At 38.7% G+C, this 17,061-nt stretch overlaps 1 protein-coding gene across 1 annotated transcript in view; it reads right to left on the bottom strand.

The window, feature by feature from the left end:
• LOC121948060 (ecto-NOX disulfide-thiol exchanger 2-like) overlaps positions 1–17,061 on the bottom strand; it is a 218,132-nt gene that overhangs the window by 53,808 nt on the left and 147,263 nt on the right. The window contains exons 4-5 of the mRNA XM_042493314.1: positions 16,486–16,641; positions 745–951 (exon numbers count right to left, since the gene is read on the bottom strand). Coding sequence (XP_042349248.1) covers positions 745–951; positions 16,486–16,641 — 363 coding nt within the window. The remainder of the gene's footprint in view (positions 1–744; positions 952–16,485; positions 16,642–17,061) is intronic.

Below are 17,061 nucleotides of genomic sequence, written 5' to 3'. Positions count from 1 at the left end.
TTATCTGCAATTGACTAATAATATAGGCTATATATTCAAATTCAATTACACCAGTTAGCCATTTACAACTAAGTTAGAGATGCACAAATAATAAATGATTGTATAGTATATTCACAAAGGATTGTCACCGATATAGTAGCAGGAGTCCATTAATTTTGTCTTAATCTGGCTTCCAGACCTGCACAACGCTCAAGCTTCATGTCCTGTGTTGTTCACTTCCAAACTGTTTGTATGGAGTGCAGCAAACTTTCCATCTATCTGTCCATCCATCCCCTCCATCCATTTATCCATCTGTCAGGGTGTACTGGGTGAATGTGTGAGGCAGGAGAATTGTAGCGCTGAATGATGGATATCAGCCCTTTCATTTCCATCAGAGTAAAGGTTAACAGCTCATCATTCTTCCTCCACCTGAGGTGAAGGAGTGCCGCGGCACTGATAGCGGTGGACTGACAATACAAGCGGTCTCTACAGATTCAATATTGTCCAGGCAAGTGAGAAAGAAAGCTGTTATCCTCTGACCTTTAAGCCCAATGTAAACCAACACATATCTAGAAACAAGGTTAAGGCTTGTTGGGGTTTCCATTGCACATCAGTGAGGATTTGACATGAAAACAACAAACCATATGTGTGAAAGAAGGTTTGCTGGACATAAATTGTCCCTGCTCTAATAAAAAGACAAAGATGAGCAATTAGAAACTGGTGAAAAAAAGAGTTCACAGTGGTTTAAGAGTGAATATATCTTACCAGAGAGGAGGAGGGCCTTGTCCACAGTGAACTCCTCAGCAAATCGGATGTGGCAGAAGTTTTTTTTGCTCTTTCTGATGGCAGCGATATCCCCACACTGTCCGAAGACCTCCACGATGAGCTGCTCTGTGGCGTTCTCAGGCAGACCGCCGACAAATACCGTCTTACACCCTGGAGGGCGTTCCCTCGTTGCCGGAGGCGGAAGGTCTGTCAAACATGGAGAAGTAGAGAAAAGAGACAAAATTATTTCAATTGAAGGCACAACCTTCTATGCAGCAAAAATGTAGCTCCAGGAAATCCACTGAAAACATACATATTACAACTGGTTGATTGGCACTCAGTTTTAATAATGAAAGATTTCAGAATACATCAGAATATTTCAAGGTTATTTTGAGCAAAGCCATCTGGATTCAGTCTACTTTCCAGTTTCAGTCCAGCTTAGTTGGCTGGGCTTGATTTGCATTGCTTTCCAAAAAGTCAATTATTTTCTGAGGTCGACAATCTGCCTTTCAAAATCTGCTGTAGGTTGTGATATGCTCTCAATTTTGCTTTCCATTAATTCAAACAACCACAATCTTAACCAGTTTGGCATTTTCAATGCACTCAGCACAGAAAGAAATAGAGGTAACAACCCCTTATGCATGATTTAAAGTAAAACATGCTGTTAAATAGATCAACAATAGGATTGTCCAGAGTTTCTAATATATTATGTTGACAATAACAAAGTAAGATAACACATTACTAGTAGGATTTCCAGTAATAACATTTTATTTACCAGTCACTCTGGGTATGGTGATGCTGCAATTGTGACAATAAATGCAAATTCAGCCAATCAATTGAGTCCAGTCAACACAACTTCACTACAAAATGGACTATTTAAAAATAACTATTTAAAATGTGTACAGTCTCACTTCACTGTAGAGCTGTGTGCAGTGTATTGTTTAGTCAGTCACTTTATCATGAGACTACTGCTGCAGTACCAGAGCTCTGTATCTGAGACAGCATAACACACACAGAGACAGGGCTAACTGCTAGCATCACACAGCTAACCTTACCCAACAGTAATTAGTGGGTTTAATAACAATTTCATTGCAAAAAAAAACCCCAAAAAACTATAGCAACTTGCATTTTCTTCAGAAAAGCTGCCTTGAAACAGCCCTCATGATCCAAGAGGGACTGATTAATATGATTAATACTAATTTCATTCTTCATTCATCTGGCATATCGTCTGCCAGTGCACCACCAGAAAAAAATTTCCCCAGAGTTATGTGTTTTGTTTATGTGTCTTGTCACGCCACATCTGCGTTTAGCCATCGAATGTGCGTTTGCATGTTTGACCACACCACACACCTACATCGTCAACAACATTCTGCTTTTGCTTTTAACGGCTGTGTGAAATACATGGGGAGAAGGAGATGGGCTGTGACTTATTTTTTCCCAGTCCAAGTGATCTACATATCTGGATGATGCCGTTAAACATGCGTTACAATGCTGGATGTGTTTTTGTTCACATTCTACTACAGCAACATCAACACACTGTCCCTGTCACACAGCTCTTTCTCAGACTGTGACTGACTTCCATGCAGACCTACTCGTTGTGCTAACCTCAACATTGATCCATTGTGTTTCATATAATAGGCCAACAAATATTGATCCCTATGTCATAATTTATCACACTTTGATCCTCTGTCTGTTTGCTCGTCCTTTTGTCCAAGGCCATCAGTTTATTTAAAAAGGTTTAGGCTATTTAACTGTTTTATATCATCATGCTATTGTTAATGTATGAGGTGATTTTTATATATTTTAATGCATGAATGCACCGGACCTTCACACCAGAGGAGAGCTTTCATTAGGCTGTACATTTTCTCCTAACACTGGATTTGTACATTACTGAAGTGCAATAAACTCAAGCTTCTGTACTTTTATTATTGCAATTAAGCAACACGACCCTCCTCTATGTTATTATGTTTAGTCTTACTCTAAGGGTATTCTGATGAAAGTAATGCAGGGTAGTGAAATCAATAATGCATTATCTACACAGGCAGTAAAATTGTTAAGTAACTTACTGCTTTCTAATGAAAGTAACTAGCAAAATGTATTTCATTGCATTTTGAGAGAAACGTTCCCAACACTGGTCATTTAAAAACTTCAATCAATTTCAGGTTTCAGGTAAGCACAAATAAATCTTTCTTCACCTTCAATAAATCCCAAAACGTCCACTGTTCATTCACAACTTAATCCAACAGTGCTTACACTCAAACTGAAAATTTAACTGTACCAACAGCAGGATTTTATGCCGTGAGCATTTATGAATTTTCTTCAGAAAAATATTGCCTTTACTAGTTCAATATAAACCCTAAAATAGTTGGATTCAAGAGTGAAACAAATCCTCATGAAAAAGATATAAAAGTTTTAGTATGAAGCTGAAACAGCAGAGGTAGCCATGATGATGTCTCTTCTCTCCCTCAGTCAAGTCCATTATATATAACACTTTAACATGCCATCAAGCTAGGTGCTTTAAATGACTCTATATTTATGCTACATTATAAAAATGAAAGCTGGATGTTGCAAGTGTTTCTTCTTGACATTTATAGGGCTAATTTATTTCCACATCTTTTCCCTCCTTGTAATGACATGCTTTGAGGCAGACGAATCAGCTGTGAGAAACCAATAAAATCATACTTTAAAGGTTACCCGAGAGAGTCAATTTTATTTACATAGCCCAATATCGCAAATCACAAATTTGCCACAAGGGGCTTTACCATCTGTACAGAAAGCAGCCCTTAGACTTTTGATTCAGATAAGGAAGAAAAAAAGCACCTCCTCAAATGGGTAAAAGGAGTAAGAAACCAGGAGACATTTGATGTGACTGCACACAATAAACAAAAATATTAAAATTACAGTCTGGACAATAAAGATGACAATATTAAATATCTATCAGTGTATAGATAGAGAAATTGTAAACATACAATACAAAAATATGGATATCAAGCAACTTCCAAGTGCCTTAAAACAGATGGGATGGGAGCCACTTTTGCCACATATTTGTTAAACATAAGAAGCACCTTAAAATTTGATCTGATATGGATTGGGAGCTAGCTACGTAGCATAATGCAGTCTTTTTTCAGTTTAAGCTAAAATTCTGACAACAGATTGTTAAAATAATGAAGTCTAAATGTAAAATAAAAAATGTGAATTTGTGTTTCCTCTTCAGAGATGGACGAAAAATTCAGACATTTAGCCATGATGTGTAGGTAAAAAAAAAAGGCGATCATGGTGATATCTTTAATGTGGTAATCAAAACAAAAAGATTTGAATTAAGCCTAGTCTCCACAGCACTGTACATGTCAGTGCTAGAGAAAGGTCTAGAAGCACATATTATTCTGCTCTAAGGGAAAAATGCTGCAGGTTGTATTTCTTTAAACCAATGATAATTGGCTGGGTTGGGCTAAGCCCAGGTTGCAGTGACGGTACCCTTGCAAAATAGTGTCTGGGAGTGGGAGGATGTGGGGAGGCAAGCACAGTTATTTAATGGCTCCACAAAAGAAAACACCACAAAAAAAATGCTCAACTGAGCGATTCAACTTTTACTAATAAAAAAAGACAAACTGTATTTGATAACTGGTGCCCTGACTATACTTTAGCTCTAAAGGAGCCCACTTGACACAAAAAACTACAATTTGCTCGCTGTACGTGGCTCTTGCAGAAGATTGTTAGGGCGATACCACAAGCTCTTGTCTAGTGGAATTGATATGTAAATTGGTGAAGACGTTGCTGGTGTATTTCATTGCCAGCATGAAAAGATCAAGTAAATCAACTTTAAGTGGCCATGTCAAAAACACAGATCAACATTGGGCATGAGATTCTTCAAGATTAAGTCTGGGCCTTTATGAGGTGCACTCACAAGTTGTTTTATTTGTTGTAGATCTTTACACCAATTCACTGAAAGAACAAAGCAAGCATGCCTTAAAACATGATCAAAATCTTTATCAAAATTGTCATTTTCAGCATGTAAGTTGTTAGCTCACAGTTTATTGTTGTTGTTTCCTGTTGTGGAGGAGATTTGGAGGCAGTAACAAGCAGATAGAGAAATAGGGGAAGAATGCTGGTCAGTTGCAAGTTTATAGCCACAGTCTGTATCCAGTGAGTTAGACTAAATTAACGTAACATAAAGATTTTTTCGCTTCCTCTCAGTTTTATTAGAATTTAGGAGCAGGACATTAAATGCAATCCAGCTTTTCACAGCAGACAAGCAAGCCCTTATCTAATAGTTTGGGAAGGATCATCCTGTACAGGCACATACGGCAGAGTATCAGCAGCATATAAGTGGTAATTATTCCATGACTGCGTGTAATTTTGCCGAGAGGTGAAATAAAAAGAAAGAAAAGCATATTGAAAGTTAGATTACAAATAGAATATTTTGTTAACTTATGCATGCAATGTCTGGTTACCTTAGATATTTTATTTTCTAAGCCTTCATCAGATGCTTTTTCAGACAGTTCATCTCTACCAGTGGTTGTGATGAGAATTTTTTTTCCCACATATTTAGGTTAAAACAGGAAGTAGGAGTAGGTTGGTGGGGGAGAGTCTCAAATTTGCAAACTGGTCATAACCAGCTTTATTATGATGTGAAGATTTCCCTGGCTGAACAACTTAACCAAGCAAGTGGACTCCAAATCCTAACTACAAACCGAGAAGGCTCTTTAATCACCTGCAGCCTCTGAGCACAGAGTCTCTAATGTCAAACTTGACATGAACACCTGTTTATATTCTTAGAAAATACAGTGGTGTCTATTCCCGTAGGGTGAAGGCTGTCTTCCTCTAGCAGGTCATGGTGACTCCAACCAAATCCTGCTCATTCTAATAAGCAGCCAGAGTTTCAGTGATGCAAGGCTACTTTCTAAAGGGTAATGATGAGATGCACAGCAGGAGAAATATTCCTCTATGGCCATACCATGATGGAGAGTGATAACATGAAACAATATGCTTGACTCACTGTTACATTACAGAGATAATCACGTCACGCCATCCCTAGCATGAAAATCAAATCCTTCTGTCCAGAGAGAGGTTGATCCTTTTGTGTCGATCGTTTGAAGCATGAAGGACGTTACTGACTGAACAAAGATAAATGTTGACTGATGTAATCCCAGAAAGATGAGGCTTTCCATGGATGATATGAGTGACTGGTTAAGTCTGCTCAGGGGAACCAGGGAAATTGATTGATGCTAAGCCATCTGGGCTTTAATGTTAGCGTGCACTGTCATCTAACCTAGAAAAGATGAAAGCTCAACTCAAGTTTGGTGTCACTATGATTGGCATATTGAGTGTGCCCTCATTGATAAAAATGTGCTGCACAGAATATTCAAAAAACATCTTAGTATATAAAAAACAATACAATTTAATAGCAGCACAAATTGAAATGTCAAAAGTCACCATAAAGCTGAATCAACATCTCTACTAAAAAATTTCAATTATAACCTTCATGAAGATGGAATTTATTGCAGTGTTGTTCTACTAGACTGTGTTAGTTTTAACTTCCAATAAACTGGCAACTGAGTGCATTTCTCTGTAAAACAGAAAACAAAATACTACAGATATTGATGTAATATGAGCTTGATACTTAAAACCAGAAAGTGCAGTAAGTAAAGCTCAGATCTCCACCAGGTGGCAATCTGGACAGTTATAATGTAATTCCAGCAAACGTGCAGCAGCGTGTCTCAAAAGCCTCCAAGGAACAAATAAAAATACATGTCTCGTCTATTTTTAACGGAGCCACGGGGCGCTGCACAGAGCACATCGAATTCTCCTGCTGACAGGCGCTGTATGTGAAATATAGATATGGTATGATTATGAGCTTCAATGCATTTTCAATGACTAAAACACTGCCACAAATCTTTGATCCATGTCACTTCTTAGATTTGTCTGCATGCTACAGCACAACAAGGTAGGAAAAAAACAATGAACACAATTAAAAGAGACACCAAAAATCCCCAAACCATAAATCTGTTTAAGGTAGGAGCACACATTTTGAGGAAAAATAACCAATTAAACAAAATCTGCAAGTCTCCAAACTAGAAGGGCAAAGCGCTCTGCTTCTGAAATGCTCTCGGTGTGGTATCATGGCGTATGGTGGACAAAACAAAACCGGGTTGCAAGCAGACCCTTACAGTCAGTGAGTTATTCATCTTGTGAAGTAAACTGAACTACAGCTGTGAAAGCAACAGGTTAAAATGTTGTGTAAATGTTTTAAGGATTTGTACTCATGTGATGCACTTGAAATATGACAATAAAAATAACATCCTATTCATACAGCAGCCAGCATAAAAGTACAGTGAAATTTGCTGACTGACACACAGAACAAACTGGACCGAGCGGTTATGTGTAAAATACCTCAAGCAAAGCTGAAATGTAGGACTCCTGTACACTTTCAGCTGCTGAAACCACATTCCCATTGCTACAAAGCTGTGGCCTAAAATCATACGACTTCCCATCAATCATCTCCTAAATTAGAAAAAAAAATACAGTGTATTTTTCATTCAGTACTCAAAGGGCTGGACATGAAATTTTAAATTATGGGCCCAAGAGGAGCCATTATCAAGTCCTGTAGCTTTAGTGCTGGAGAGCCTGTAGCAAAGTTATGGTAAAACACATCAAAGGTTCTTTATGGCTTTGTCCTCCTCATGTCACAGCTTGCTCTGGCACATGGCCCAAATGCCTTCGTCCCCTGACCTTGGCGATGATGATGGCATTAAAACTGGAGCATGCACATACTCACGGCAGCTCTCTCACTTGCACACTCAAAGCTGGAAAACACACACACACACACACACACACACACACACACACACACACACACACACACACACACACACACACAAACACACACACACACACACAGGCTCTAGGACAACACCAAGGTGATCGTTTCCCTTTGCAGTCAGCTAAAACATGCTGCGCTTCATTGCGCGATTCAGCATTAAATTACAATTTGCGAGGAGGACAATATAAAAGGACAACAAGGTAACAATGTGACATTTAGCTGACATCCTTGCTTCATAAAAGCCCGCCTTTAAAAAACAACATTTTTCCAGACACACCAGAGATGTGACTGCATTACCAAATGATTGGCTTTGAAAGGAGGATGAAATCCATAGTGGGGACTTTTTAGAAATGTAGGCACGTCGACAGCGGGGTTCTGAAGGGCATCTTTGGTCTTTTACTTGAGGGTAATTACAGACAGACAAGTCTGACATCGATGAAAAACTGTTGGAAAAAGAAGAGCCGGAGGAACTGATGACCATTAAAGACACTCACAGAGTAATTCCCTGAAGCAGCGAATGAAATTCAGCATTACAGGGCCAGAGATGAGATTGGGTATACGGGACAAATGAAGAAGAATACAGAGAAAAAGTTTAATCAAATCCTAAGTTTTTCTTTGTTTAGAGAAGAGGAAAAAGTCCAAACCCTGTGTGAATACAAAAACTGGGGCTTCTGGAGACAGTGCTTTTTGACAGAATGTGCTTTTTGCAATGATACATAGATGAACAGTCATTACTGTCAAGACAAATCAACGATTGTGCATTAATGGAGCACAATTCTTTATGAATAATCAAGTATTCAAACAGAATGTTCAATTTTGATAGTCTTCAATTGTTGAAGTCATAATTACCAACTGATTGTGATACGATTTGCTGATTTCTTACTGCTATATGTGCTTTTACATATTACATCTTGTTTTATCAACCGTTGGTCACATGCATCAAGCAATCTGTGGATGTTGCTGTGGACTCAAAGAATTAGTGATGATAGATCACATTTCATAGTGTAAATGATTAATCGAAAATGATTAACAGTTCAACCGATTATTAAAAATAAACTGTTTAAAGTAAAAACAGTCAAAACTGATACAAGCAGAACCAGCAACCCTGCCTCCTACTGATTACATTTGCAGACATTTTTTTATATGTCTATAATTACATTGTGGTATAAACATAGTTGCTTCCTGGATTATAATAAGAGACGATGTTTCTTTGGGTTAATGAAACAAAAAAATTATGCACCGCGCTGGCTTCGCAGGAAGGCGTATAGTGCAGGACTGTGTCACCACAGAGTTTGCTTTCACACTTGTCTGTGGTTATGTTTAGGCAGCAAAAGCACTTCAGTAAAGGTTAGGAATAGGGAAAGATTGTGATTTAAGTTAAATGGTAAATGAAAAACATTTAAACAAAACATTTTCAATGTTTCAAATCAGTTGTATAGAAATGACAGTTTTTGGAAGCAGGGGCAAATCTGCCAACATTAGGCTGTGAAAGAGAGGGGGATTTTTTTAGGGTATCAACGACTGGCTTACCTCAAAGCTCCTGCCCAAAATCACCCCACACTACAGGTGAATAGAATAAATACAGGGATGAGAGAGAAAAATTACTTTTAATTAGTGTCAAAATCAAAGCCAACGGTAAAACAAAAATACAAAATGAACAAGAAAGTGTATAAAAAGTTTTTACTGAGTTTTAAAACTAACTTACTCGGTTACTCGGCTGTAGGCTTCATTTGTGGTAGCCAGAGACAGAAAGAGAGCAGGTCAAACGCTGGTTGAATGCTCATCTACAAGTCAGCATTATATACATCTGATGTTTGAATGTATGAGGCACCATCTAACCATTGCACAATAGACTAGCCTTCAACTACCAAGTAGAATAGTGATGAACTATTGATTGACCTCACATACAAACCCTCACCTCAGATAAAAATATAGCTTTGTCTCTCATACACAAGCAGCGAGAGAGAGAGAGAAAGTTGAAACCAGAGATATCTCTTTTGATTCCATATTTCGTATTCTTACTTCCTTTGCCTACATTACCCAAGCTGCAAGTCTCAAGCAGAGATGAGAAGCGGGCTACACGGTTGACTAATTTCTTTCTAACTCTTCTTTCTGACTTTCTAAATGACATCAATTGGGGCAATTCATTGGATTTTGCACAGCTCTCTGTGGTGCCACAAAAGTCTTTTTATAACTTGAATAAAGATATGCAAACAGACCCTCGTGTGAAAAATGGGCACACTTGCACTTTAAGGCGCTAATTGCAGTGACACCAACATGCCAACAAAGCATAGTTAAATTTGAGTCTGACAGAGAGAGGGAAAGACAAGGCAAAAGATTAGTATAATGAAAGCTGCAGAGTTGTTGTTCCTGTACATGCATCAAATGATAAATCGAAATGTATTAAGGAACTACTAGACAAATTATTTTGAATTCAGCAAGACAGATAAATAGAATTCTTTTTTTAGGATGGATATGATGACATATGATTTTGTATTAATGTATTGTTGTTTATTGTGTCTTTATTGACACTAAAAAAGCTTATATTATTTATACAGCAAATTTATAACACACACAAACATGGATGGATGGATGGATGGATGGATGGATGAATTGATGGAATGGATGATGGACGAATGGATGGAATGGAATGATAGATGGAATGTGATGGAATGATAGATGGACTTGAGTGGAATCGAATGGAATGGAACAGAATGAAACGGAAAAGAATGAAATATGATGGAATGGTGGATAGAATGGAATGGAATTGAACAGAATGAAATTAAATAGAATGGAATAATGGATGGATGGATGGATGGATGGATGGATGGATGGATGGGTAACCAAAGAGGAATCCCAAGAATTTCACTCATCAAGTCTGACTTTCACAAACACTTAGACACAATCTTTAAAAGCCATAAACATAAAGGGATCTAAATCTTGATATATAGGCCTTTAAAGGTAGGCAATTACTAATTAAACGAGGAAAGTTTCAAAAACAAAAGTAATCATGCACATCTAAATTAAAAAAAAAAAAAAAATACAGGAGAAACGTAAAGATAAAGACACGCACATGGCTAAAGCCTGGTAGAGAGAGAGGCACAGTTCTGTTCAGCTAAAGGTCAATGAGGAGGAAGCTGCATGTAAAGGCCAAAGTGGAGTAGCTGGGGGTCCTGCTTCCTGTGATAGCCACCATATGCAACCTGCTGCCCTCTATCCCCATCACACACACACACGCACGCATGCGTGCGCACACACACACACACACTGCTATCGTCTGCTGGACACATAACAAATACCTTGGGAAATAGAGCACTGACTCACAATCATGCTCCAACTTCACACACTGAGAAAAAAAACACAGCTGAAAGCAGCATTTCTGTGCATGTTTTCCATTTCTGTTCCCAACACACACATCCTATATAAACATCCTCTGATACTGCTTTATAAAATATAAATAAATAAAAGAAAGGCACATGTCAGCTATCTATTGTGACCCCTGCGGTGTCCCTTGTGGTGGTGCTCTATCATGCTGTGGCCCCCTCAGAAGGACCCAAGAGGCCTCAATTACAGCCAAAAATCTACAAGTGAGCAGAGAAACCTTGTCAATGGCTCGGCTGTGGGTGAACGTCTTCCCATCTGTTTAAATGAATTGCTGTGTTAAAATTCTTCTCAGCAATGCTGCTATTTAGATGACACTTTCCCTTCTTTTTCTTAAAAGAATGTCTCCCACTGAGGAATGTCTTCTTATTGGTTTCAAAGGACAGTTTTGACACCCTCTTGGTCTATTGTGGAAGGCAACAGCAGCGTCTTTCAAAGAAAGGGGGGAAAAAGTGCTTCTCTTTCATGTTGGGAGTAAATTGGCTTCCTCTGAAGACTAACTTTTCGACCCACTCTCGCTCTTCTTGCCTCAAAGATGACATAAAGGGAAGGAAATGAATAGAAGGACACAGATGGTTTGAGAGAAAAGGTGAGCGAGAATGAAACTGCAGAGTCTCAAAGACGTGTGAAGACGATGCTGTGGAGAAGACGGAGGGAGGGGTTAAAGCAAGAGATTTTGTTCAAGCAGCTTAATGGGTGCCCCATGTTATATCTTAACACGCCATTGGGTGGATGCTTTTATCCAAAGTGCTTTACAAGTAGCATGAGTGCTTAAATTTTGTGTGAGAGAGACCCATAGGGGATGGAGTCCTTAACCTCGGCAGTGTACGTGCCATCTGTACCCGCTGAGCTGCATATGAATCCCTGTTAAGGATTCCTCTTCGTCTTTTTAATCTCTCTTTAGCTTCTTGGCTGTTTATTGTCTTTTGTAAAACACACAATAAAACGACTTAGAGGGTGAGGAGAAGGCTTGAAGGGAAGAAAGTCTTTCAGTAACGGGGCTCTTAAGGACTTCGATTCTGTGCTAAGATGAAGACAAAAGGGGAAGAAAATGTGAAAGTGCTCACACAGGGAAAGAATGTAACCTTGGGTCATACAGTGAGTGTTTACAGCAGGTTTTTGTGTTGAGCATTTTACAATCAGACTCCTTATTCACCCTCAGGATTAGAATGAACTCTGTCTAAGGTACACTGTGTTTCTTCCATGTGCTCATCTCTGATCACAAAGTTCGGGTAAAGGCCTAAAGGTGCAGGGGAAATATTAATTAATTTACCGCGTGTGATAAATTTTTCTGTCTGCATTAAAGCGTGAGAGTGATGCTTTATACTCAGGGTGAACACTGAACTCAAACACACTTGGTATCAAAGGCAGACTCCCACGCTGGTTGTAGAGAGGAGCTCTCACTGATAGTCTGGGTTGAAATTGATGTGTTCTCCATCTGACGTGTGAGGCTGCCTTGAAAAGCCTCCAGACAGACAGTTTTCTCTGACGGAAGAGAGAAAGTTCCTCCTGAAGGGAGTCAACACTGGGATCACATTTAATTATTTACAAGACGAAGAGTGAAGGATATGTTTTATTTTGCTGTTTACTGCGAGATATTAATTTATCTTGATGTAGTAACCTAATACTCACTGAGAAAGCATTTAGTTTTGTTTATTTGCACAAGTTAATATCAAACAGATGGCATATAAATTACTGAAATCATTAAATAATGTAATACACAGGATTTTAAAGCACAGATGAATGTCCTTTTAAAATATATTCTGTGAGACTTTGGGCAGAGTGTAATTTCAACCAAATGAGAAAAAGAGTTCATTAATCATGACTGATACATCTGATCAGCCCGGTTCACAGAATAAAATGTTGGAATTGTATGTTTCCGCAAACTACAGACATGTTACATTTGTGTGTTTCAAATGTATGACGTAAATCAGAATCTCATCAGGAGGACGAGACAACAATGGATGGCGTGACATCTCTGTGAAATGGTTGTCAAGCAGCAGACAGCAGCAGGCCAACAAAATCGACAAAAGGTCAGGCCATTTCCAGCCATGTTTGTAGCACAAAAACAGGCCTATGTAGAGCCAAAAGTCGGTACTTTGTAATTGAGAAAAGGGATATTTCTTAACATCCGGTCGGGACATTTCCATCCGTGTCTGGAGTAATAATAGTAAATGGGTACACACTGGGTATTTTTTTAACAGGTAGGGGCATTTCCAGATGTGTTTGTAGTGACAAAAACTGGTATTTTCAAATGACAAAAGAGTATTTTTAACGAAAGTTTGGAACATGCCCAGTCATGTTTGTACAGCTAAAAGTGGGTGTTTTTAAATGAGAAAAGAGGGCATTTTTTAACAGCCAAAGCAGGTATCTTTTAACAAGTTAAACACATGTCTAGCCATTTCTGAATCAACAAAAGTGGGTATTTTTTAACAACAGGTAGGGACAATTCCAGACATGTTTATAACAACACAAACAGCTAGTTTTTAATGACAAAATGAGAGTATTGACATGTCAAACTGTGTTTCTAGTCACAAAAGCAGATTTTTCTGAACACCAGGTTGGAACATTTCCAGACATGTTTGTAGTGACCGAACAAGGTACTTTAAATCAAAACATTATGATTTCCTTAATCTAACTGAGTGCTTTTTGTGCCTATACCTAACCACAGCATTGTCACAGCAAAAAAAATTGAAAAATTGAAAATTGAAATGTAGAAAATTTAAAGTCTTAACATATTTGATATATGAAATATGCAAATGTAACATATCTGTGGATTGCAGAAACATACATTGCCAACCTTTATTCTGGCGATTGCACTGATGTGATTTAAAACTAACCTCTTCTTGAGAGGTGGGAGGCCTGATTGTGTGAATTAGTTCTACAATAAGAAGAGATATTACAAACAAGATCTTTCATACTGAATTTAAACATGAAAGTGCTTATCTGTCACACATTAATACCATATTGTGAGATATTAAGTTTCTATATAGATAGAAAATATATAAGGATGTAAATTAGACACTTGACAAATCAAAGGACGACACTGCATTAATGCAAAATCCTATAAGCTTCATGTTGTCATCAAGCAGTGCTGCAAACGTCTTTGCAACATTACCCACAATGGCCCCATAAAACCAGATATAACAGGCAATAGAACCTCAGCATAAAATGGTACAGAGAAATCATCTCACAGCATATATTGTCTTATCATCTAATCCTATTCTGATGCTTTGCTACTGAAATATGAAATAATGCATTTATGCTGCATATTGGCATAAATTGCAGGGGCATTTTCTAAAAGGATATAGGGGGACTGGACTTGTTGTCACAGAGGCAATGGCCCTTGTGGGAGCCATCTAAGAACTACCACTGAGAACAGGAAAAGTGTTCAGTCTCTCCTGCACTACTCTGCTGCTCAGTTTATATAATATTCGCTCTTTAACTTTTGGTGACCTGCTATTTTGTACGGTCAACACGTGCTGCCAACATTTTCTCCTGGCAGAGAACGAAAAATTCTCCTCTTATTCCTTCAGCACTCAGTGGAAAGATTAAGCCAATTACCATGAATCACCTATAATGGCCCACAGGGGACGGTACTGTAGCTATAAGTAATAATGACAATTTAACAATTTAATTATGAGAGCAGAGACTTTTTGCCCCTTTGTCCTTATTTTCACACCGCATTTTGTAACGGATCAAGGATTCATTTTTCAGCTCCTAATGCACAAACCTTCCATAGTAAAAAAAAAAGTCTATATATGTGTGTTTGTCCAGGGATTTGTGAACAAAAGAGTGTTGGTACATATGCATATGTAACAGTCAGACAGAGACAGAGACCTTTTGAACTGGAAGTAGTAGCTGGAAGACTCAATGGTGATCAAGTAATTAGGTGGATTTGACCCCTTAAACACGTGGTAGTACAGGACGAGATGCAGCATGTGATAGAGCGAGAGAGGGAGAGCTACATATGTTTCTATGGTACAGTGGAGCGAGCAGGTGAAGAGAGATTAAGACGAGATGCTGCGATAAGGGTGAGTTGAGCTAAGATGAGGACAGAGTCCATCACCTCTCTGGCCTGGCATATTGAAGACAGCAGCGCTGTGTTATGTGCTCACAGAGGTCACTCCTCCAATTATACATTCACAGACATCACACAAGCACACACCGGCATGCATACACACACACACACACACACACACACACACACACACACACACACACACACACACACACACACACACACACACACCTTAACACCTCCTTTAATCCCTCTAACCCCTCCCTGTCTTCCTCCCCTCCTGATGAAACGTGAATGCAAATCAGCCACGCTCTACTGGCTAGAGGTGCTAAGCGGTATTAAAGGTGACGTTAAGGAAGAATACTGCCTGATTCTTTGGTGTCACATAATATCTAACTGGTGCATAGGTGCCCGAGTGTGAGGACAGAGGTAAGTCACGGATAATGCACACTACTGCGTCAATAAGTAAAACATACACAGGCTCCCTGAAGACGGGTCAGCTCACACTGTTTCTGCTATGCTTACACAGGGTCGTTATGGGTATTAGAAATTTTTATTTAATGCTATTTTAAGCTCAATTTGAACTAAATTCAACCAACTTTTGGACAAATCATCTGTTTCTTATTCAAGCATTGCAATTAAGTATAAAGGTTAGTTTATATTTGGTCTTGTGCAGAGACAGGTTTTTATGTAGGAATGTGGGTGAGTGACTGTAGGTAAGTGCAAGTATAGAGTAAAAAGATATTTTTAGGTTCAGTGGTAGGTTTAAATATTTGTGACATCAGAAATGAGGACTTTTAAGAGGTTAAAGGTCCAGTCTGTAGAATTTGAAATAATATACTTGCAGAAATGGAATATAATAAAATAAGTATGTTTTCTTCAGTGTTTACCTGAGAATAAGAATTGTCGTGTTTTCGTTACCTTAGAATGAGCGGATTATATTTACATAGGGAGCGGGTCCTTGTCCACAGAGATCTGCATCTTGCATTGCCATATTTCTACAGCAGCCACAAACAGGCAAACCAAACACTGCCTTTAGGGCCATTTTTGTGTCCACCATAGTAGCTGACAGCAACTCTGAGATGGAGGGGCTGCTTTATTCAGCATTTTCCTGGTCTAAATCATCAGGTTCTTTTATTTTATAGAAGAAGACACCACAGAAGATAATTTTGCTCCCGGTAAAAACCTGCACGTCTGGATGTCAAATTATGAGAGGAGAAAAGGTGACAACATATTTGCAGGTGCTGGGCAAGTACAGCGTTTGAATTATGTAGATCAGGGTAAATTATTGGGTCGATTGCAATCTGCAACTGGAGCTTTAATTTATTGACAAAAAGACAGAAACATGGATGAATAAAATTAAATGTTTCTGGCTATCAAGATCAAGACTAAAATTTGAGACTATTTCACAACTTTTAAAGCCGAATATTTATAGACTTTAAATTAAGTCAGTTTAAGACTTTTTAAGAAACCAATCATATCCACTACAACAGCAGTGATAACTTACTGTGAGACTTACTGGGGTTGGGAGGAAACAGCGTGCAGCTCTTGCAGTGGATGATCTCCTTGACAGCTGGTGCATCCTGGGAGAGGGGAGGGGGCGCCAGGCTCAGGCCGGGCATCATGGGATTTATGGGGGTAATGCCAGTCATCAGCCCAAGACTGGGGTCAAAATCTGGAGTCAGGAGAAAAACATGGATGAGAATACATAGAAAGTAACACAGGAGCAGCTGCTGTGGGGAGGCAGTGACACACATATTAAGGAATTAGCTTTTTGTTTCTGAACTGCTCGTCAGTCACAGCTAACCTTTACTGTGACATCATTTGAGCACATGCTGGCTGTTTTATGTCCCATTTTACATTGTGTACTTCCTCCATGAGCACAGAGCAATACTTCTGTCAACAGTGGTGACACACAAGCAGTTTATAAATAACTGAATATATCAGGCTCTCATGAATAAATCATCTGACGAGAGACATGAATATTTAAACTATTTTTACTTAGTCTCTTGTCTTTTTTGCATTCTCTCTCCTGGTGTCTGTTCCTTTCTTGAAATCTCTCCCTCACACACACACACACACACACACACACACA

Source organism: Plectropomus leopardus, chromosome 9 (genome assembly GCF_008729295.1).
Source record: "Plectropomus leopardus isolate mb chromosome 9, YSFRI_Pleo_2.0, whole genome shotgun sequence".
NCBI lineage: Eukaryota > Metazoa > Chordata > Actinopteri > Perciformes > Serranidae > Plectropomus > Plectropomus leopardus.
Note: the sequence above shows the minus strand (reverse complement) of the source record. Positions and strands in the feature narration are given on the sequence as shown.